At 34.5% G+C, this 21,889-nt stretch overlaps 5 protein-coding genes and 1 pseudogene across 7 annotated transcripts; 5 read left to right on the forward strand and 1 right to left on the reverse strand.

Annotated features, from left to right (window-relative positions):
• Positions 1-2,471: 2,471 nt before the first annotated feature.
• MDO1 (telomere-capping, CST complex subunit) lies at positions 2,472-5,502 on the forward strand. Of its 2 annotated transcripts, none has more exons than XM_022887636.2 (4): positions 2,472-2,559; positions 2,787-2,917; positions 4,933-5,086; positions 5,188-5,502. In XM_022887636.2, exons 2-4 carry the CDS (start codon positions 2,814-2,816, stop codon positions 5,305-5,307), a joined length of 378 nt encoding a protein of 125 aa, XP_022743371.2. In that variant the 5' UTR covers positions 2,472-2,559; positions 2,787-2,813; the 3' UTR covers positions 5,308-5,502. The 2 variants fall into 2 exon arrangements, with proteins under 2 accessions (XP_022743371.2, XP_022743370.2); XM_022887635.2 differs by having other exon boundaries at positions 2,559-2,685.
• Positions 5,503-6,867: 1,365 nt separating this feature from the next.
• LOC111294405 (GPI-anchored protein LLG1-like) lies at positions 6,868-7,964 on the forward strand. The gene is made up of 3 exons (XM_022887698.2): positions 6,868-7,082; positions 7,196-7,252; positions 7,471-7,964. The coding sequence occupies exons 1-3, from the start codon at positions 6,998-7,000 to the stop codon at positions 7,764-7,766; spliced, it is 438 nt and encodes a 145-aa protein (XP_022743433.2). The 5' UTR covers positions 6,868-6,997; the 3' UTR covers positions 7,767-7,964.
• A 2,499-nt stretch (positions 7,965-10,463) lies between these two features.
• LOC111294316 (putative pectinesterase/pectinesterase inhibitor 22) lies at positions 10,464-12,986 on the forward strand. Its single transcript, XM_022887586.2, has 2 exons — positions 10,464-11,534; positions 11,860-12,986. The coding sequence occupies exons 1-2, from the start codon at positions 10,595-10,597 to the stop codon at positions 12,528-12,530; spliced, it is 1,611 nt and encodes a 536-aa protein (XP_022743321.2). The 5' UTR covers positions 10,464-10,594; the 3' UTR covers positions 12,531-12,986.
• An 877-nt stretch (positions 12,987-13,863) lies between these two features.
• Positions 13,864-15,863, forward strand: LOC111294493 (pectinesterase-like; annotated as a pseudogene). Its single transcript, XR_016327207.1, has 2 exons — positions 13,864-14,848; positions 14,946-15,863. The product of XR_016327207.1 is annotated as a pectinesterase-like (transcript).
• Positions 15,864-17,426: 1,563 nt separating this feature from the next.
• On the reverse strand, positions 17,427-18,231 carry LOC111293764 (uncharacterized). The gene has a single exon (XM_022886692.2). It carries the CDS (start codon positions 18,229-18,231, stop codon positions 17,446-17,448), a length of 786 nt encoding a protein of 261 aa, XP_022742427.2. The 3' UTR covers positions 17,427-17,445.
• A 1,256-nt stretch (positions 18,232-19,487) lies between these two features.
• Positions 19,488-21,889, forward strand: LOC111293765 (pectinesterase-like). The gene is made up of 2 exons (XM_022886693.2): positions 19,488-20,831; positions 20,939-21,889. Exons 1-2 carry the CDS (start codon positions 19,721-19,723, stop codon positions 21,682-21,684), a joined length of 1,857 nt encoding a protein of 618 aa, XP_022742428.2. The 5' UTR covers positions 19,488-19,720; the 3' UTR covers positions 21,685-21,889.

Here is a 21,889-nt window from a genome sequence, read left to right on the forward strand (position 1 = left end):
AAATCAACTTGAATAATCTTTTAAAAAAAATTTAACGAAAGTTATTGAAAACGGTTTTAGCAAAAAACATATTTAGTAATTTCTTTATAAAAATTATTAAAGATTATTCAATGCATTTTTTATCATAAAAACTTTAAATAAACCCATTTAATTTGTTTGTAATAGATTATTGGAACCTTTTTCATGCCACATATCATATATAAACTAAATTTTTTACTAACATAAACTTACAATTGATTTGTATTCATTTTTAGATATATTTTTTAAAATGATAATAGTTATTTTACAAATTTTATGTCATATTAAATTTGAAAATAACGTTACTTTTCTTTTGAACAATAAAATTTTGAGAAAAAATGTGTAAATTCTCTCAAAACAAATGCTCCCTAAAAAAAATTATTTATTTTATATTGTATCTAAACTTTTTTTTATTTTATGTATGAATATAAAAATAAAAATGATAACACGAGTGAACAGTTGATTAATTATGAGTTTATATAAAATTTAAGAATAAATTGAGTAAATAATTATAAATTATATTTAATAATAAAAAACATAAATTACATTTAAAATTCTCATGTAAACTAATGATCAATTGATATATACTCTAAAGTAATGTTAGTAAAAATAATTAAATGAATTATTTCATGGAGAGTAAAAAATCTGCTTCGTAACGGGAAATATAAATATCGACCTTCATATGTATTGATGTAGCATTCAACCATGTATTCATTTAACGATAATAAAAATTGATTTTGTTTATAAGGCGAATAAGCACAACAAGTTTTAAAAATTCGAATTTCTCGTCTTATTTTTTTACCTTGATTGAATTTTTCGAACCCTCTTGAAACCTTTTCCGATCCTGTAAAAGTCAGCGTAATCAACGGCAAGACCGCCGTACCTTACCCAGTTATTTGGGACCATCTGACCTTTCTTTCTCAGTATGGTTAGAGTTGCACATTTTTTATTTTTATTTTTTTTTCTCTATTTATAGCACTAAACAAATTGCAAAGTACAAACACAGAAATGAATAGTGGGGCCCTGCTTGTCTGAGTACTCCTTCAGCTACCACGTGGCATTGTCTTTTTGTTTCCACGCTATTCAGGTCGCGCGTCAAGCTTAGGAAAGCGACATGTGGTGCGCAAGCAGTGAATCATAATAAAAACGAAAGAAAGACTTGTTTCTAGAGGAGAGGTTTTGTCGCGATAATTGAGTTTCTCCTCAGGCGATATGATTAACGAGCTTTTTATTTTGTTGTCTGCATTTTCACCCGGTTCTCTTTTGTCTGACCAATGAAAAGTTGCCATGTCAACTTCAATCTGGAAGGGAAGATTGTTTTCCTATTTTGATGTACCTTATTTTAGCAATGTCAACTTCTCATTGTTGGCTCTTGATTTGTAGGATAAAATCAACGAATCAACATTTAATAAAAAAAATTTATTTTTAGTATTAAATTTAATTCAATTTATTTATATAATATTTAATAAATTTAAGATACGAATATTATTTTTTATAATTTTTTATAAAAAAATTTAATTTAATTTAAATTAAAATATCAATATAAATTTTATATTTAAAATTATCAAATTTAAGTTTTAACTACATAAACATATTTTATTTTTTAAGTTAATAAAATGATTTTGGTTAGATTTGATTTGAACGTTGCTATGATATTCTCAATTAGGTGAACAATTATAATAAACAACTTTTTTTTTTAGAAAAAGCAGCCCATACTAATAGTCGTGCCCTTGCTATATGGTAGTGCTTATAGGAACACCTATAGCCTTTGAACTTTAACACATGAGTTTAAGGATACACTGACGAATTTATGGGGTATAGTGACACATTTAAATGCGTCAGTAAATGGCAATTATTTTGTAAGCCCTCGAACTTTACAAGAAAAATAATAAATAGTGAGTATATTGTGATAATAATTTTTATTAAAAATAAAATATTATACTATACTATTTTCTTTTGGAATTGATTTGTGTAGACTTATTTTAAATTTCCATACGTGAAGTGATTTCTTATGATTGCCTTTTATTAACATTGTTAATTTCAAAATTGGGTTGAACCTTGGTCATAAAGAATGGAATTTCAAATGAACTAACTTGTATTTCCGAAAGTCTTCCACATAAGCACTAAAAATAATTAATAATATGAGATAAATTTTTAACTTTAGTGATTAAAATTTAAATTTTGATATCTGTTTACTAATTCAAGCTATTTTCTTAAGGCTTCTAAAATTTATAAATATTAGTATAAGATAATTGTTAATAACATTTTATTTTTAATATATTTTTTGTCGATTTAAAATTTGACTTCTTGTCATTTTTTATATTTTAAAAAATAAATTATCTCATAAATTGGCAGTAAAAAAATTATAATTAAAAAAGAAACAAATGATAATTTTTAATGTTGTTTATGAAATTAAAAATTAAATCAAGCTCTTTAAAAAAAAAACTGTTATTTGGTGGGCTTCAAAGGTCAGTTTCTAGGCCACGCTTGAGCAAACGATACGGGGCCCAAGCTCTTCGGCTCATTAAGCTGGTTGATGAGGTTGGTCAAATTATTTTCCATTCTATTATTGATACAAATTATTCGATAATTTGCCTGAGAGAATTTTAATTTGTTTTTCAATTTTTTGTTCTCTTTACACAAACGCTCCCCCAATTCGTTTACGCGGTAAAAGGAAAAACTCCCGCTTTGTCTTGGGTTCTCATCAACAAGTTCAGTAATATCAGACTAATTTTATCAATCTCAGTGGGTTTATTTCTATATTGCAGGCAGAGGCAGGATTCAAGTTCGTTTTAATGGCGTCTCTTGCAATTAAATCAGGGGCATTGGTTACTTTACCAGAGCTTCAACCGTCTTCTGAGTTTTTTAAGGAAGGAGCTTCACTAAGAGTAACTGGAAGGTTAGCTGCCTTCTTTTCTATGCATTTTCTCTTAGGTGGCAAAATCATACAATAACCCTTCACGTAGCCGTGTTTCATGGTTAATAATAATAATAATAATAATAATAATAATAATAATAATAATAATAATAATATTATTATTATTATTATTATTATTATTATTATTATTATTATTATTATTATTATTATTATTGACTTAGTTTTGTTACTTCTTTGAGAGAATTAAGTTCCAAGGTACCAAAAAGAAGGATCATGGGGGAGGGGTGAGAGTAGATGTTGATGGGTGATAGTAGTAGGCTGCTTGAATCATGTGATAGTGAGATGAAGGTGATTTTGGAGTTGGAGGTGTAAATATGGTGACAGTGGTTGTTTGGTTGTGGTAGTGGTGTAGGTGGCCTGGTTTTTGCTGACTTGCCCAAAAATGAAGAAGAAAATGTCACGGTTGTTTCAGTGATGAGATATTGTTAAAATTTATTGTGGGCATGTGAGAATGGGGATGCAGGAAGGGGAGGATAGAGTGATGGTAGTAAACTTGATGTTATACTGATGGTTTTGGAGGCAGAGGTAATAATGGTTATGGGCGGGTGAAGGTGGTGAAGTATGATGGTGTTAGAGGCAGAGGAGCTCAACAGGAATATGTAAAATAAGGTGGGTGTATGTTCTGGCAGTGGAGGCGTAACAATGGTGTGGTATTTGTTGGGTGGAGATGACAAATGAGCGAGTATGATGTTGGTGGAAATGGTGATCTTGGTTGTGTGGTGTTGGCAATTGAAAGGATGGGTGATGTTAAAGTTCATGATGGATTTTGCTTGAAGAATTGATGCAAGTTTGTGTTTTGTTGTTCACCCCATAGAAGAAATGCAGAACCCAACTGATAGATTAGACTTCTGAATCTTTATATTCTAAGGTTTTCCATGTCTTTTGGAAGTGAGGATGGAGACAAAACATATAAACCAACAACCAAGTATTTGTTTCTCAGACCACAGTCTCTGTTTCCAGAGAAAAGAAAAAGGTCTACCTAGGAAAGGCTGCTAAAAAAAATGAAAAACAAAAAACATGAAATGAACATGCATACAGAATATTAAATAAATGGATTTTCCAGTTGCATGTTGTGTGCTATAGCCCATTCTTTCTTACAAATAATGTTATTCTCTTGTCTGGATTTCTTTTTATGTTGTGATCTCTTATTAGCGTGACAGGGCACAAAACAATAATCTGTTTCTTGATTTTTTCATACCATCTGCCCTCAAAATAATTGTAATCTTGGATGATATACTTTGAGGCAGATGTTTATTTTTAATTTTTTATTATCCAAGCTTTTGGTTTGGAGATTGTTCTTAAAAAGAAAATTCACTGAAGATGACTCTAATTATATTCTATGCTGCATCATGGAAAAGACTGATGCCCCGTGAGCAAGTCTATTCATGACTTATATAGCAAATCAACACTTTCTTCTACACCCAATTAATGCTTAAAACCAAAGTTTGTAAGAGCTGCCATGTATCAATATTAGTCTTGTTGATGTGTCCAAATCATACCAGGTTTTTTCTCTAAATGATTCTTGCTATAAATTATTCTCATTTTTGGAGATCATCTTGTATAGGGATATGAAGGGGCCAAGTGGGGAAAATTAATATGAGGGAGTAATATGGATATTAACTAATTTCTTTTAATCCAATCAGATTGCTCTTTGACCAGGGAAATGTCTATGGCTGGTGCCAACAATTTGAGGAAATTCCATGTCTTTATGCTAATTTTTAGCATTGCAGATGGTTTAGCTGCTAAGTGAGATTTGTTGCAAATATATCAATGATTTTAAAAAATTATTGAATGCCTTACCCAATTATGTATTGTTTTTCTTGATGTGAGTGGCTAGATAATTGCACCATCAGTATATTATTTTTATTTGTTAGTTGGTTGATTTTTATGATGTGATGTCATATCCATATTAAAAAGGAAGAGAGAGAACTTGAAGTTTGTCTCAGGATAACTTAAATATCTCCGTTCATCCCTAGGCTGCAAGAGTATTCTGTGGAGACGGCCATAGCTGTTATTGCTGATCAAAGTGCTGTCCTAAAGATAGATACCAAGCACTTGAGGGAACTTAGTTTCCGAGTCGGCTCCATCTTCCAATTCATTGGTGAACTCCATATTCAACCCAACAATGAAGTATATTCCTTTACAACCAATTTAAACGCCTTTTTCTTTGTTCTCCCTCTCCCTCTCCTCTATCAAAGACTAATGTGTCCTGGTTGTATGATTTATTTCAGGCAATCCTGCAAGCACGTATTGGTAGGAATGTTGATGGTATTGACCTCAATCTCTATCATCAGTCTTTGCAGCTAGTAAGGCAGTTCCAAGCTGAGCGGATGAGCAGTGCAACTACGTAATGAAGTTTTAGATTTAAACAGACTTGGTAATGATGTCAAGGAACTTAAGTAAGCCACTACTAAGCTTATATCTGCCACAAATAGAAAAGGAATTTCTTTTTTTGGTTCTTCTAACTGTTATGTTATGATTGTTATCAAATTAAATAGTGTTTTCATCAGATATCCAACAAAGTATTTCATCCGAATTTAAACTTACCCTTGTTGTAGCTTGTGTTCAATACCTTATATTAAAACTCTCAAGGCACTGTCTTCTTTACTTCATGCCTTCAATGCTATGAAAAAGGTAAGAGGTGGAAAGTTTGTGATATCATTATTTAAACCTACGTACAGCATGGATAATTTGGTTATCCAGTTGAATCTTATAGGTATTCTAGCATCATTCCCATTGTCGTAAATGGAAGCATCTTATTAGGTTAATTTTTCTGGACTAACCCTTTTCAACCTGAAAGTTAAATCTTCTTAGTAGGGTCAAATCCTGTCAAAGGAGCATTTGGGTTACCATTTACCAGGGTAGCTCCAATTCTCTTCAAATTGACCTTAGCTGAAATATTTTCTGGAGGGGCAGCTTGATTCAGTTTTTTATATTTGTTGTGAGTTGGATTGGATTTTGCTTGCATTGCCCAATTCCATTGGCCCTTTGGCACTGCATGTTCGGCTGTGCTTTGTGGCCGGTCGAGATTGTGATGGTCCATCTCCTACAAAATGTCGTGTCCCTGTTGTGGGCCATTGCCATTTATTGGGCTTTTAACAACCACCCGTGAAAGTTTATGGGCTTCCATTTCGGGCTGCTGGTTGTAGTAGATTCCTAACAAAGTAAAATTTGAAAATTTGAAATTATTATATATATATATATATATATATTTTAACCATTAGATTAAAAAATCCGGTTCACACGTACCTAACCGGTGGAAAGAAACAAAGGGATAGTGGGGGCCTGGCTTTGGAGGTAAAGCAAAGGTTTACATGTCTTAAATATGTGAAATCAGACATGGTTAGAAAATTTCATCCTTGAAAACGAAACGGGCCCCAAATCCTGGTTGTCAATTTGTCACCATTTTCAAAACAATTAACAATATTTGTCTTAGTCCCACAGGGGCTACAATCTCAAACGAGAATACTGTGGGGCAACAAAAAATTTAAATGAAGGTTTTGAGTAGAAATTTATAAAACTTTTTATTAAAATTAAAAATTTAAATCAGATAGAGAAAAAGAATTTATTATATAAATTATGAGTATAAAATTTAATAAAATTTAATAATTTTGATATATTTTAAATAAATAATTTTATTAAAATTTTTGATAAAATTTTTATCATTAAATAAACACAGATCAAATTTAAATTATAAATGAGTTAACGAGTCTTCTTTTAATCAGTGGATCGTCAAGCTCAGACAGATGAAAACAAGGACGTGTAAGCTTATGGGGCAAATAACAAATTTCACTCAGCTACGGAAGGTTTAGTTTATAATGGATGAAAGACTTTTCTTCAGTTGACTTCAAGTCTTGATTATCAACCAATTATTTTTTTAATCTTGATTGCTTGACTTCATTAACATTTCACCTTCTCGTACAGGTTGAGATTTTTGACCATTCTGATCCTTTATCAATCCTGTAGAATACAAGAACAGAAGCTACAAAGAAAAAAGAAGCAAGTTTTGAAGTAGCTCTGCCTGATAACAGGAAAAGAAAAATGGAGAGAAATTGGTCCTTCTCCTACTTGGCAATTCTCTTCCTTTTGGTTGCTTCCTCTGCTTCTTTCTCAACTTCCATTTCTGGTATTCATCAGATTTCATCTGCTATCCCACACAATAGATAATGGGATTTTTCCTTGTTACACTATCTATATGATTCCATGTCTTAATATCCTGTCTCCCGTGATTTTATGCAGATGGTGTCTTATCTTCTCTCGGTTCCACAAGCAGGAATCTACTTCAGATGAAGAAAGGTTTTATTTATACTTCAAAAACTTTCACTCTCTGGTGAATTTTGTTCAGAATTTCAATAGATGTTATGTCATTATGTACAAATATACATATATTTATACGAATCATCTACGGACGTGACTCCATCTGTAAATGTTTGTTTACTTGATTAAGATTTGGAGTCTAGAGTTGTTCATAGAATATTTAGCATGATTTATTGTTTTTCTTGCCTTATCTGCAGCTTGTCCTACTAACTTTGAATTCCAGAACTACACTATTATCACGAGCCAATGCAAAGGGCCTCAATACCCAGCTGATCGTTGCTGTGCAGCGTTCAAGCAATTTGCTTGCCCTTTTGCAGACCAGATCAATGATCTGACAACCGATTGTGCTTCAACCATGTTCAGCTACATTAATCTTTATGGGAAGTATCCTCCTGGTCTTTTCGCTACCAAGTGCCGAGAAGGGAAGGCAGGGCTCAAATGCCCTGCATCTGCACCGGTCACGTCTGCAACTTCAAATACAAATGCTAATTAAATAATCATTGTAGTTGCTAAACAGGTCGAGTTATTACCAAAAGGTTGTAATAATGGTGTTTCTCAAATCAAGAACTGAGACTTTATTTGCTTTGTGGCTTTGCGCGATTGTTACCAATTAGAATTATCATTGCTAAAATAATGAGAAGTGTGGATCCTTTTCCTTTGTACTAAAGCAAAAAGGATTGTGTCTTTACCATTGGTATTGTCTTTTAAATGCACGATTTTAGTATAAGACTTGTCTGATCATTACAGGATTCCAAGTGGGGGAAGTTTTTTGGATCCTCAAACAATTATATATTGCCATGGTAGTGGATTGATAACAAGGACAAGGATCGATTTAGCCCATAATTACAACATCCATTGTGGTTTGAACAATGCTGCAAGCCTATGTCCCACTTAAACACCCATGACCAACCTATAAGAATAATCTAAATTAACAAATATAGAACAAACTTAATGAGATGTAAAGAAATTTGGGTTCAAAGATATTCATTCATCTGAGCCTTTTGAGAATGAAGTGGAATCAGATTCCGAAGACTGATCACTGATCAATGAAGATATCTTCAATGAAGTTCAAAAGAAGAAGTTTTTTGTATCCAAAAATTTCAGAACCATACTTGTATGAGTTAGTGTATTTGATAGCAGCTAGACAAAGATACAGAGGATTTCTGTATATGATGCAAAGATTTGGAGATGGGTGCTTTAGATTTGTGCATGCATTGGATAGTAGTTCTTCCAATCAGCTACTAAAATGTAAAATAGTTCATATCTTTCTCTTTTTTTCGTTTTTTCTTTTTTTGTTGTCACATATTTCAATTTTTCTTTTGTTACTTATGAGCAATGAACCAAAGCTACCCAAAAGTGTATGCAGAGGATTTGAAGGACACATGGAATTATATGGGCAAGATAGTGGGGATATGGGAGACTGTAAAAGAAAAAGGGGTTGAAGAAAGCAAGAAGCTATGGGAGAGAACCTTTGATCAACCTTATGAGAAGGCTGGAGGTGGGATAGCAGTGAAATTGGATAACGTTATATTGTGGCCAAGCCACCAATCTACTGGGTGGTTTCAGATGTAGATGTCAACACTAAATACAAATCTATGATCCCCAGGTTCCTACTAGAGGTAATTTTGGCACCCTTACCTTATTTGATGACTTTTTCCCCTTTATCACTATCTGACAATTCTTTGATGCTCAAGGACCATGAGGTCCACAACTGAAAACATAAAAGTTGGTAGAAGCACCAAGAGTTCAAAACACTCTGAAACTTCTTTTGGGTACTTAGATACCAGTTGAAACTTTTGTTTGTGCTACTCATCTAGACAGAGACTTTGAGGATGAATGATCTTTAATTAGGTATTGTCTCTTTGTTAGGTCATGAAAGAATGCCATTATTAGTTATGGTAGATGATTAGTGGTGAAGTAATCACATGGAAACTTCCTTTGCTAATCCTATGAATCAACTAACCAAAGAAGAAAAGGGGCATCGAAGGAAACTAGAGATATAAGGAATAGGAATGACACCTTTTGTTTGGATAATATCATGTTTGATGGTAGAAGTTCAATTTGGAGTTAGCATGTGTCAGGATGTTGGTTTCTTTGTAGTCCCAAACAAAATTATAGGAAAAGTAAAACGAAAAAGAAAGTACAACTCCTAGCAAAGCTTGTGCACCTGAGCAATGTTACAGTTGAAAGGTTTGAACTTGCAGTTAAAGCCTCGTGTGTAGGGATCAAAACGGTCAAACTACTTGCCCCTCTAAGGTCTTGCTTTCATCAGATATTGTTGAAACCCTGCATGCATGCTAGAGGTTGCATAATAAGGTGGGATTAAATGATTTCATTTTGCAAATATATAAGGAGAATAATGAATAAACCCTTGCGCCTTGTCCATTGGTTAGCAAAGAGTTTACCCTATGCTTTCAGGTGCACATAGAAGCAATTATCTCCCTTTCTTTTTAATTCTGCGGTTTATAGCCTGTTCAAAATGTTTTCTTCAAAATAGAAGTCATGTTTGAAGTTTATATTTTGCTTTAGGATAATAGGTTTTAAGTTACTACAACTGGCAGTGACCATGGTTTATTTATTTGTATTTTGACAGGATTATTTTAACTATGTTTTTAAGTAAGCTGGTTTGAGTTCATGGTATCATGGGAAAAAAAAAACCTAATTTGAAGTTTGAATCTCCATTTTGTCAACTTAGCAGTGGAAAACTTGGAATTCTAGTGTTGATAGAACAATAACTTGACTTCTGCCATATATGCGTGGAAAAATACCATCTCTGAATGCTTCAAATGATGAAAATTGCAGTTGCAGATAGACTTGATAAACATTCGCCATGATTATAATTGTGTTTTTAGTGAGTATGGGAACAATAAGCTAGTTTCCTTTAGGCTTACGTCTAGTCATCAATGATTCAATATTACATCCCTTTGTTCTTCCGAGTGAAGAACAATGGCCTGGGGAATCTAAACTGAATTGCTTAATATACCAAGCTGCAGGCCTACTTCCAAAGCCCAAGCCCTGGCTAGATGCTTCATTGTGATGTGTCAATTGTGTGGCGAATGGCTTGAACTTGACTAGTGTGGAAAAAACGGCGGCCATCTTGACCAGCACGCGGCAAATGGTAAAGAATATTATGGTGGGATCTTAAAAGAGAGCATAACTTCGTCAGGGGAAAAGCATAAAGAAGGTGAAGTCATAACTCAAATGACAACTCCTTTCTTTCAATGCAAACAATACCTGAATCCTTTGCATATAAAGTTACATTCTCTGTAAAAACCACAATCATCGATCTCTGCCTTTCTCCTCCAACTCTATCCCCAAGACATGGCCTTTGCCAAGTTTCTTTTTATTCTCTTACTGTTACCTTCGTTCGAAGCTTTACCTGACGTTACCCCCTTAAGAAAACAGAACTTAACTACTCAATCATTAATCATACAGGCTTGCACAGGCATTGATAGCCAGGATTTATGCCTCTCAAATATACAAGCTGAGCTTCAAAACTTAGGGCCTCAAACCCCCTCATCAGTTTTGCATGCTGCTCTCAGGGCGACGCTTAATGAAGCAAGACAAGCCATTGAAACAATAACAAAGTTCACTGCTTTGTCTGTCAGTTATCGTGAACAAATAGCAATTGAAGATTGCAAGGAACTTCTTGATTTCTCCGTCTCGGAGTTGGCCTGGTCTTTGACTGAGATGAAAAAAATTCGTGGTGGTGATAGAAGTGCTGAACATGAAGGGAACCTGAAAGCTTGGTTAAGTGCTGCGTTGAGTAACCCAGACACCTGCCTTGAAGGCTTCGAAGGCACAGACCACCACCTTGAGAGCTTCATCAGAGGAAGCCTGAAACAAGTTACACAACTTATTGGCAATGTTTTAGCTATGTACACTCAATTACATAGCTTGCCCTTTCGACCACCTCGCAAAAGCACTTCCACAAACACAAGCTCAGAATTTCCGGAGTGGATAACCGATGGTGATCAAGAGCTTCTACAAACTAATCCACGCGTTATGCACATAGATGCGGTTGTGTCATTAGATGGGAGCGGGCATTATCGGACCATAACAGATGCTATCAATGAGGCTCCAAGTTATAGTAATAGGAGGTACATCATTTATGTGAAGAAGGGAGTTTACAAGGAGAACATTGACATGAAGAAGAAAAAAACCAATATTATGGTGGTGGGAGATGGAATCGGACAAACAATTGTGACAGGGAACAGGAATTTCTTGCAAGGATGGACTACATTTCGAACTGCTACAGTTGGTAAATACTACTTATCTGCCTTAAAGTCTTTTTACTTAAAGAAAGATTTAATTTTAAGCTTGATTCTTTTTTCATATGATAGAAAAGATTGCTTGACTTAATGGTTCAGAATTTTAAGTCCTGGAATTTAAGCATTGCATTAGCCAAATTAATGTGAATGACAGAATGCATTATTACTTTTGTAAAGTGAAATTCCATTTTGGAATGCACACGCTTCTACATGCTTTTCTGGAATGAAAGTTTCCAAGTTTTGTAATATTCCCTGAGCCTTGATCTTTTCATAACATTCGCATGAAGATTTTACCGTATGACTTGATTCTTGCAGCTGTTTCTGCAAAGGGATTTATAGCGAGAGACATAACATTCCGCAATACAGCCGAACCCCAGAACCACCAGGCTGTGGCTCTTCGAGTGGATTCTGATCAATCCGCTTTCTATCGTTGCAGCATGGAAGGCTACCAGGATACCCTCTACATTCACTCCCTCCGCCAATTTTACCGAGAATGCAATATTTATGGCACCATAGACTTCATTTTCGGCAATGGTGCAGCTGTCCTCCAGAACTGCAAAATATTCACTCGAGTCCCCTTGCCACTTCAGAAGGTTACAATCACTGCTCAGGGAAGGAAAAACCCGAATCAAAGTACCGGCTTTTCGATTCAGAACAGCTATGTTCTTGCCACTCAACCAACTTATTTAGGGAGGCCATGGAAGCGGTATTCCAGGACAGTTTTCATGAACACTTACATGGGTGGTCTGGTGCAGCCTAGAGGGTGGCTTGAGTGGTATGGGGACTTTGCCTTGAGCACACTTTGGTATGGTGAGTACAGGAATTATGGCCCTGGTGCATCATTATCCGGACGAGTGAAATGGCCTGGTTACCACATTATCCAAGATGCTGCCACCGCAAGTTTCTTCACAGTTGGGAGGTTCATTGACGGCCGGTCATGGTTGCCTGCAACCGGCGTCAAGTTCACGGCAGGTTTGAGCAATTAGGTGACTAGCTATATGTATAGTCTTATATACGAATTTTCCAGTGGTTGTACTGATTTACATGTGTGTTTCTGCCTCCACTACTTGAGGATCCGATATCTGGCAGCTTCGTCATGTATGATTGATTAGATTTGATTACTAGTACTGGTTACTTGCTATTGGTTTTAGCCTTGTAAAGAGCTTTGTCTTCAAGGCTTAAAAGTTCAATGGTGGACAACAATAAAAAAATTCCTCGGTTCAAGTTCAACAAGTTTATATGTGACCAACCCATTTGTATCTCTTCATCCAAGCCCACTTGAGAGCCTCATCCGTCGAGTCCAAAACACTTCGACATTAGTCCTCACTTTCATGTTTTCTTGAGTTAAGCCCACTAATCTCTGACAAAAATCGAAGTTGTCTTGCCTGGGTAGCAACCTTAACTATGAAGAACAAGATTCAAGGCTTTTGAGTTGATGCATGGTAAGGCTTTTTTCCTTTTCCACAAAAATTAAACCAAACCTGCCAACATGCAAAAGGATTAATAACTAAGATTGTTGTTGATCAAATCGGATAACCTAAATGTCCAATGTTGGTACAGTCTAATACAAATCTCAGATGTGCTCAAGTGTTTGTGGTAGTTGATATTGGATCCCACAAACTCAAGATTTTGTGTCAGCTGTTCTAACTATTGATTTTATTTTTCTTTTTGTTGATAATGGAAAAAAAAAAGGGCGAGAGAGAGTGGCATATGCAAATCTAAGTTTATTTTCCTTTCGTAATTACAGGCCACATATTGTAATTAATCAATTAATCAGAATTCATGTTTCAACTTTCAAGTCAGGAAAGCCTATCTCCCGCCCCCAGCTTCCTTGGTGTTGACCCCAACATTTGGCTTATGGTTGAAGGCACAAACAAGGAAGACGTGGACAACATTAGTATTGGTGTTCACGTTTATTCTTATTGTATGGATTCTAATGAAATATTGTACTTAGTGCAGAAAACCTTCAAGAATCTTACCTGCTGCCTCATCTCTAATACAAGGATATGTCAACAATTATTATAAATCTTAAATCACAACAGGGACATGTATGTATGTTCTGTTGGTAATGGAGTTTGTTGTCTAAAATAATAATTCGGTTGAAATTTTTGATATGCAATAACCCAAATATCTATTAAATCTGTGTCTACAAAGTTATTGGGGGATTAATTGATGCACTTTAGTCGTCTAATTTATTCTTCACAGTTTGATCAGGATGAATATAAATAAATAAATAAATAAATAAATATATATATATATATATGCCTAAGACACCAGACCTGTTTCACCAATCAAAATTTAGCAATAAGCTTCATGATCATGGCTGCGAAGGCTTCAGCTCTTTGCACCATATCTTTCCTTATAATCCTCTTCTCTCCGTCTCTTGCTAGCATCACTACCCCAGTCTTCAACTCAGAATGCATTTGCAAGTACACCCCACATGCAGATTTCTGCAAATGCGTTTTACCATCCAACAAATTCTCCACCATATTCGACTATGGCAGGATTTCAGTCCATCGATCGTTATCAAATGCTTACAGTTTTCCTGGTTCTGTAAAGTATTTCCTCAGACTCCCCTCAACTTCGTTCATAAGCACGATTCGTGCCCTCCAGGATTGCCAGTCTCTAGCTGAGCTGAACGTAGATTTCTTGTCATACACTTTAGAAAAAATCAATTCTATGGACAGTCTAGACAGCTTCCTGGCTGATGATTAGCATTCCTTGCTTAGTGCTGTTTTAACTAATGTAAATACTTGTTTTGAAGGGCTTGAAGCTACAACATCATCTTCAAGGATCAAGAATAACCTATTGCCATCTATCTTTAATGGAACAAAGTTCTACAGTGTCTCTCTTGCACTTTTCAGGCATGGTTGGATTGATGGCTTTACCAAATCGCTAACAGGAAGAAACTATATATTTTCCAATTTGGTAAATGGAAGAAATTCTCCTTTACCTTTAAGAATTGCAAGCCATGACCAAGCAATTTATGAATCTGCAAGCGGACGAAAGAATATTCAAACAGATGGCAAAGGGGTCTCAGTGAGTCAAGTAGTGGCTGTAAATCCTGATGGAAGTGGCAATTTTACCACCATCAATGATGCAGTGGCTGCAGCACCAAATAATACTGGTGACAGTAACCAGTACTTTTTGATTTATGTGGTTGCTGGTGTCTATGAAGAGTATGTTTCCATACGTAAGATGAAGCAGAATTTGATGATGATCGGTGATGGTATTAACAGGACAGTAATCACTGGAAATCGCAGCGTTGTTGATGGATCAACCGCGTTCAATTCTGCAGCATTTGGTAATTATATAGAATTTAGCTTGGAATCATGCTGCAATATTATAATGTAATCTTTCACACAACCTTACATTTTTATTGACTCATATCTGCCCTGCAGCTGTTGTTGGGAAGGGATTTGTTGCAGTGAACATAACATTTCGTAATACAGCCGGACCTATCAAGCAGCAAGCAGTCGCGGTCCGAAATGGTGCTGATATGTCCACATTTTACAGCTGCAGCTTTGAAGGATACCAGGACACATTATATGCTCATTCTCTCAGGCAATTTTACAAAGAATGTGATATTTATGGCACTATTGATTTCATATTTGGCAATGCAGCCGTTGTTCTACAAAATTGTAACATATATCCTAGACTGCCATTACCAAACCAGTTCAATACCATCACTGCACAAGGAAAAATTGATCCTAACCAAAACACAGGCGTATCAATTCACAATTGCGTCATTAGAGCTGCTGATGATTTGGCCTCAAGTAACGGGACAACGAGAACATACCTGGGAAGTCCTTGGAAGGAGTATTCAAGAACTCTTGGTATGCAAAGTTCCATGGATAGTTTGATTGAACCTTCAGGTTGGAGTGAATGGTCTGGAGATTTTGCCCTTGATACTCTTTACTATGCAGAATATAATAAAAAGGGTCCAGGATCAAATACTGATTCCAGAGTCACATGGCCTGGATATCATAGGAATATATAAACGAGATTGATGCTGCTAACTTCACTGTGTCCAACTTCATCCAAGGTGACAGCTGGTTGCCTGCAACTGGAGTTCCTTATAATGGGGGTTTGCTTTGAATTTCAACCAGATTTCTTTGATTTTCAGCTTTATTTGTTAACCTGTCTCTTTTTTTTTTTTTTTTTTTTTTCTGTCACACAAATTTTGGATTGCACTTTGGTTGTAAAATTAATTCTATTTATTATCAAGTTTATTTTTATTGTTATTACTTAATTGTATGATCATTTCAATATCACAAATCCAGATTTGATAAAATATATCTTAGACAATGAAGTCTTACAATCAAATCACTAATAATTTTAACTTCCACAAAAAAGATAAAAAAAATGGTAATGATATATTCATTTAAGTAGATGCTAAAGATTAGTCCAAGTCAAACCAATATTGTTCCATATGGCCAACCCAACTGCTTTTATTTTTACACAAAAGTTTGAAAGCATTTTGAAAAAAATTGAAATACTAAAAAAACTCATAAACTATTTTATATGTTTTAAATAAATTTTTATATTTTATTGTACCTAAATAAATCATTATTCTTTAATTTATATCTAAATAAGTCATTATTTCAAATAAGATTGATTTATGTTAAAAATTTATTTAAGTACAAATTAAAGGTTAATGATTTATTTGAATACAAATTAAATGTTAAGTATTTATTTGAATACAAATTAAAAGTTAATGACTTATTTTGATGTAATGAAAATACGTATAAAGCCGGATTTATCTAAATAAAATGATAAACTTTAAGATTTTTTAAAAATTATTTTAGCCTTTGAAAAATAAGATCATAGATTGTCATAGTATTGAACTTTTAATTTTAATGATCAATATCCAATTTTTTATAACTTTAAATAAAAAAATAATAATTATAGAGTATCTTAGTTTGAAAAAAAATTTAAAGAGTTGAATTCAAATTGCTAATTTTTAAATGAAAAATAATGGTAATAATTAATAGGGGGAGCCAACTTTAATAAGTATTAAGATTTGTAACTAAAAATGAAATATCATAAAGATTTATAAGTTTCAGATTTAAATGGGGTAAGCCTTGTCTAATTCAAATCGGCATGTAATTAAATTTGAAAATAATATTTAATTTTATATAAATGAGAAACCATGAAAAAGCTAGCTGTATAATAAATCCTGGAAAAATGATGAGATCCCTTTGAACAATAAATACAACATTGAAATATATATATGCAAAATAAGAAACAAATCATCAGTTGAGATTTTTCTTTTTTTCATTTAAAAAAAATTTCATTCCTAAGATCATTTAGGGTCAAAATCTAAATAAAACTACTACATAAGGTATAAAAAACAAAATAAACATAATGAGGATTTAATAGTTGAGTTCAAGTATTTAATATGAATTATATGAATTTTAAAATAAAATGTTGCTGTTATATTTGTTTCTTTTACTTTACATGATTTATCTCTCCTTTTTATTTTTATTTTTGAAAAAAAAGGGATATTTATGAACTATTTAATCAAAGTTAATTAACAAGTATCTCATGCCCTTAAATTGAATTACTTTCAAATATATTTCTTTATGACATATAATTATTAATTAGTTTGGTATGATCTTGTGAATTAAAAAGCTAGCTAATAATTATTTAATGAAAAAAAATACATGGTTGAAAATGAGTTTAATTCAAATTAGATTGTTTATCAATCCCCAATAAACATAATCTTTCATTTTTGGTATAAACATGAACTTTCATATTGAAATGAAAGTTAAATCTAATTATTACAATGATAATTGATAAAAGTAAAAACAAAAAAAAATTGAAGGAAATTAACTCTTAAACCCTATAAGATTAGTCATACTATAAAGTATAAACTAAAAATATAATGGGGATTAAGGTTTAAAGCTTAAGAGACAAATCAAGTCCTGAATCATCATCATGACGATGATCACTTTCTGATACATCCTTTTTGGGGAGAAAATCACTACTACTTGTTGGCTTCTTTGGTGCAATACTTGAAGCTGGTACAGCCATAGATGTTGGAAAAGTGCTGCTCTTCTGAGCCTGGAAATTACTATCCATCACGATTCCTCCATGGCCGAAACGGTAGCCTAGGGAGGTCCAAGGGTAAGTAGAAGCAGGCTTTTGAATCATGGATTCCATTCTTACCCCAAGAGCCCTGTTGAAAGATCCATAGAGAGAGGATTGAGACAGGCTTGAATATGAGTAGTAAGGGTATTGTTGATGCCCCAAAGCCCCTAAATCCAACTCTTTACGTCGTTTAGCTATTGCACGTTCTTGTTTATGCGCATTCTGATGCCCTCCCAGAGCTTGAGAGGTTGAAAATTCTTTCTTGCAAAAGCCGCATGTAAAAGCCCTCGGTTTTGACTGTGCCTGTGGCTGCTGCTGCTGCTGCTTTGCTTGATATGATCCCATACTAGAAAGTTTGAGTTCCACCTCCGAGCCATGGATTGATTCATCCCCAGAAAACTTCTCACCGAGTGAAACATGTAATCCAGATTTAAGCTGGTTGCACTCATGAGATTCTTGAACAACAATTACTTTCTCTTTCAGTTTGGCCATCATATTTTCCCCCATGCCACCTTTGTTCTGAGTTTCTTCTGAGGCTGCTGAGATGCTAGAGGTATCAGAAGAACATGGTAATTTGACAGACAGGGTTTCCATGGCTTTGATGGTTGGCTCTTGAAAAGGGGTTGGTTAGATTGGAAGTGAAGATGTTGTTCTATTTATTGATGGGTTTTATTTGAAAATGTATCTTCGAAATTATGGTAGAATATCTCATAGTAGCAAAAGCATTAAAGGGATGGTTAAGCTCGTTAAGATTTTGAATCAGAAGAGTGTTTACCATAACAATTGTTCCAAATATATTCTTAACTAAATAAGAAGTATGAGAAGAAACTAATCAAATAGTCAAAACTTCCAAATAAAGATTCGATCACACCAGGTAATTTGCTTTTATTTTCAAATATTGGGAATTCAGTGCATTGTATCTTTAACTCCTGATATGGTAACTAGAATTAAGGGGTGAAAGAGGAGCCTATTAAAAGTGACTGGATAAATGTCAAAATATAAGAATGGAAGGGTAACAAAATTTTATGCAAAGTTATAGAATGGCAAGGTTATAAATTAAGTTTGTGTATGCTGTAATATATGTGAGAGTTCATGTAATAAAGTTTCCAACTCTTGAATTGTATTAATTTTTATTATATATTATTTTTAAAAAAATTTACAATTAGATATCTAAATTTTATTTTCATCAAATATTTTGTAATATTAACTAATATCATTAATAAAAAAAAAGCTAACATGACAAATATTAACTTAAAAAATGCATCCCATATTATGATTTTATTAATTATTTTTTGCCACATCAACTTATGACTGAATTAGTGCCTCAGATAAAATATTTGTGGAAAACAAAGTTTGAGTACTAATCAAGAATTTTTTTATAAATATAAAATCATTAAAAGTGATATAATTCAGAGACTAAGTTACACACACGTTAACCCAATTTTTTATATAGTTACAATGATTTTTTTTTTTTTTGGGTGGTGGGTGGTATATATGCTTTCCCCTCTACTATCTATGACTCAAAACATATATTATTGATGGTATTCTAAAGAATGATTTCATGGTTTTGAACTGTCAGTTTCCTTTGAACCATAAACTTTTCTTATTTGCAGTTATCTCAAACCAGCAAGACCAAATTTGTAAATGGTCAATTGACTAAATTGAGAGGGTAAATGTTTTAGATAGCAAATTTGCAACCTCTCATTTTTGGGAAAAACCAACAATATTCTAGGTTGTCATTTGACTCTCCATATATCTCTTGCAAACCTCATGTTTTGTAGCTAAAAATAACCAAATCCTCAACCATTTATGCTTGTTTTTTTCATCTTTCTTATAAACTTATAATTCTTATACTAAGAATCATAAAAAAACCAAGCTCCTAGGGGCTCTTTGGCTTCAAAGGAGTTGGCCATTGAATTTGTTGTCCCTCTTTGCATTAGGAAACTCTTGATGCCTAATAGGGGGACTTTAAGATCAACTAGGAAAAATTAAGAAGTGGGTTTCTCTTTTTTTTTTTTTTTTTTTTAATTTCTCTTTCTTTTCAAGAGAAAACTCCCTGTCTTGAAAGGTATATATACAAAAAATGTCAAGTTCAGATGATGGACAGAGGAAGAATAGAATCGCAATTATTGCGGTTTGTTCTTTCCTCTTGGTGGCCATGGTGGTTGCTGTAACAGTTGGGGTTAGCATCAATGAAACCAATTCCGATGATGAAACCAACAATGGCACTAAAAATTCTCAGGTATCTTCCTCAATGAAGGCAATCAAATCCATTTGCCAACCAACAGATTACAGGAAAACATGTGAAGAGCAACTCCGCGCCGAGGCTGGAAATAGCACAGACATCAAGGAACTTATCCAAGCAGCATTCAAGGCCGCAATGAAGTTTGCGTCTCAAGCAGCCAAGAATTCAACTACGTTGAGAGATTTTGAAAAAGATCCAAGATCAAAGAAAGCTCTAGATGTCTGCAAACAACTAATGACTTATTCAGTAAATGAACTCCAAAAATCATTCAACCAGATTGATAAATTAGATGAAACCAAGTTTGATAAAATTTTGGCTGATTTGAAGATTTGGTTGAGTGCTACGATCACCAACCAACAAACTTGCTTAGATGGATTCAGAAATACAACGACGAACACTGGAGAGAAAATGAAGAAGGCATTGAATATTTCCATGCAACTTAGCAGAAACGGCCTTGCAATTGTCACTGAGATGGCTGAAGTGCTTAAACAATTAGAAATTCAAGGCGTAAGTCGTCGCCTACTCCAAGAAGAGGAACTTCCTGTTGTTGGGCATTACGATTGGACTTCCTTTTTAGAGACTAATCCCTGGACCCGTCGTCTGCTCCAGGATTATGATCCCCCTGTTATTGGCCATGGCGAATTTGAGATTCAGTTTGGAGTTCGGAGAATGATGGCAGCTACTCCATCCAGATTCAAGCCTGATATTGTTGTGGCCAAGGACGGGAGTGGAGACTTCATGACTATTAATGCTGCAATGACCCGTATCCCCTTGAATGCTATCAAGCCTTTCGTCATTTACATCAAGGTAGGAGTTTATGAGGAGAATCTCGAATTCGGTTACAGTATGGTTAATGTGACGCTTATTGGAGATGGTAAAGAGAAAACCCGAATCACCGGTCTCCTCAACAACGCTGATGGTGTTCCCACCTTCAAGACTGCTACAGTTGGTATGAATAATTAAGCCTTGATTTTCTATTTTCAAGTTTTGCTTCCCTTTCTCGAGCAATCTGATACGTTCAGGATTTTACTTAATTGATATGTCCAATGAATGCAGCTGTTAATGGAGACAACTTCTTTGCCAAAAATATTGGGTTCGAGAACTCTGCTGGGGCAGCCAAATACCAAGCTGTGGCCTTGATGGTCTTATCCGATTTCGCAGTCTTCTACAACTGTTCCATGGATGGCTACCAGGATACACTTTACGTTCACAGCAAACGCCAATTCTACCGTGATTGCACGGTCTCTGGAACAATCGATTTCGTATTCGGTGATGCAGCTGTGGTTTTCCAGAACTGCACATTCCTTGTCCGCAAGCCATTAGATAAACAGCAAAACATTGTTACCGCCCAAGGCAGATTCGACGTTCGTCAACCAACAGCTATTGTCATCCAAAACTCCACCTTCACTGCTGCTCCTGAACTGGTTCCTGTCAAGGACAAGTTCCCAACATATCTTGGCCGTCCATGGGGGAATTTCTCGAGGACAATAATTATGGAGTCTTACCTTGATGACTTAATCAAACCAGAAGGGTGGACAATTTGGGATGGCCCATGGGGCCTAAGAACTTGTTTCTACTCTGAATTCAACAACCATGGCCCTGGTTCTAACAATACAGGCCGTGTTACATGGGGTGGAATTAAGAAAATAAGACATTGGGCGGCACTTGGATTCACTCCAGGAAAGTTCATCGATGGTGACTCCTGGATAAAGCCTAGAAGAGTGCCTTACATCTCAGGCTTTTTCCAGAGCAACACAACAAATGGGCACATCAAAGTGCAATCGAAGACGGTAGCTAATTAATAAGCTAGCTTTTCTGATATATCCTTATCCTTGAGTTTTGATTCCAATGTAGCCAAGGTTTCAGCTTGAGGAAACAATCTCACTCTGAGAAAACATCAGTAGATTATGATCAATTGATCACCATTTTTTTATTCTTCACTTAATTCTCTATGTAAGAAATGTTTATAACTATAATTCATTTAATACAGGACTAAAATTTTGTCAT

The sequence above is a fragment of the Durio zibethinus genome, chromosome 14, assembly GCF_047325235.1.
Source record: "Durio zibethinus cultivar Kanyao isolate XHJ-2024 chromosome 14, ASM4732523v1, whole genome shotgun sequence".
In the NCBI taxonomy this organism is placed as follows: Eukaryota; Viridiplantae; Streptophyta; class Magnoliopsida; order Malvales; family Malvaceae; genus Durio; species Durio zibethinus.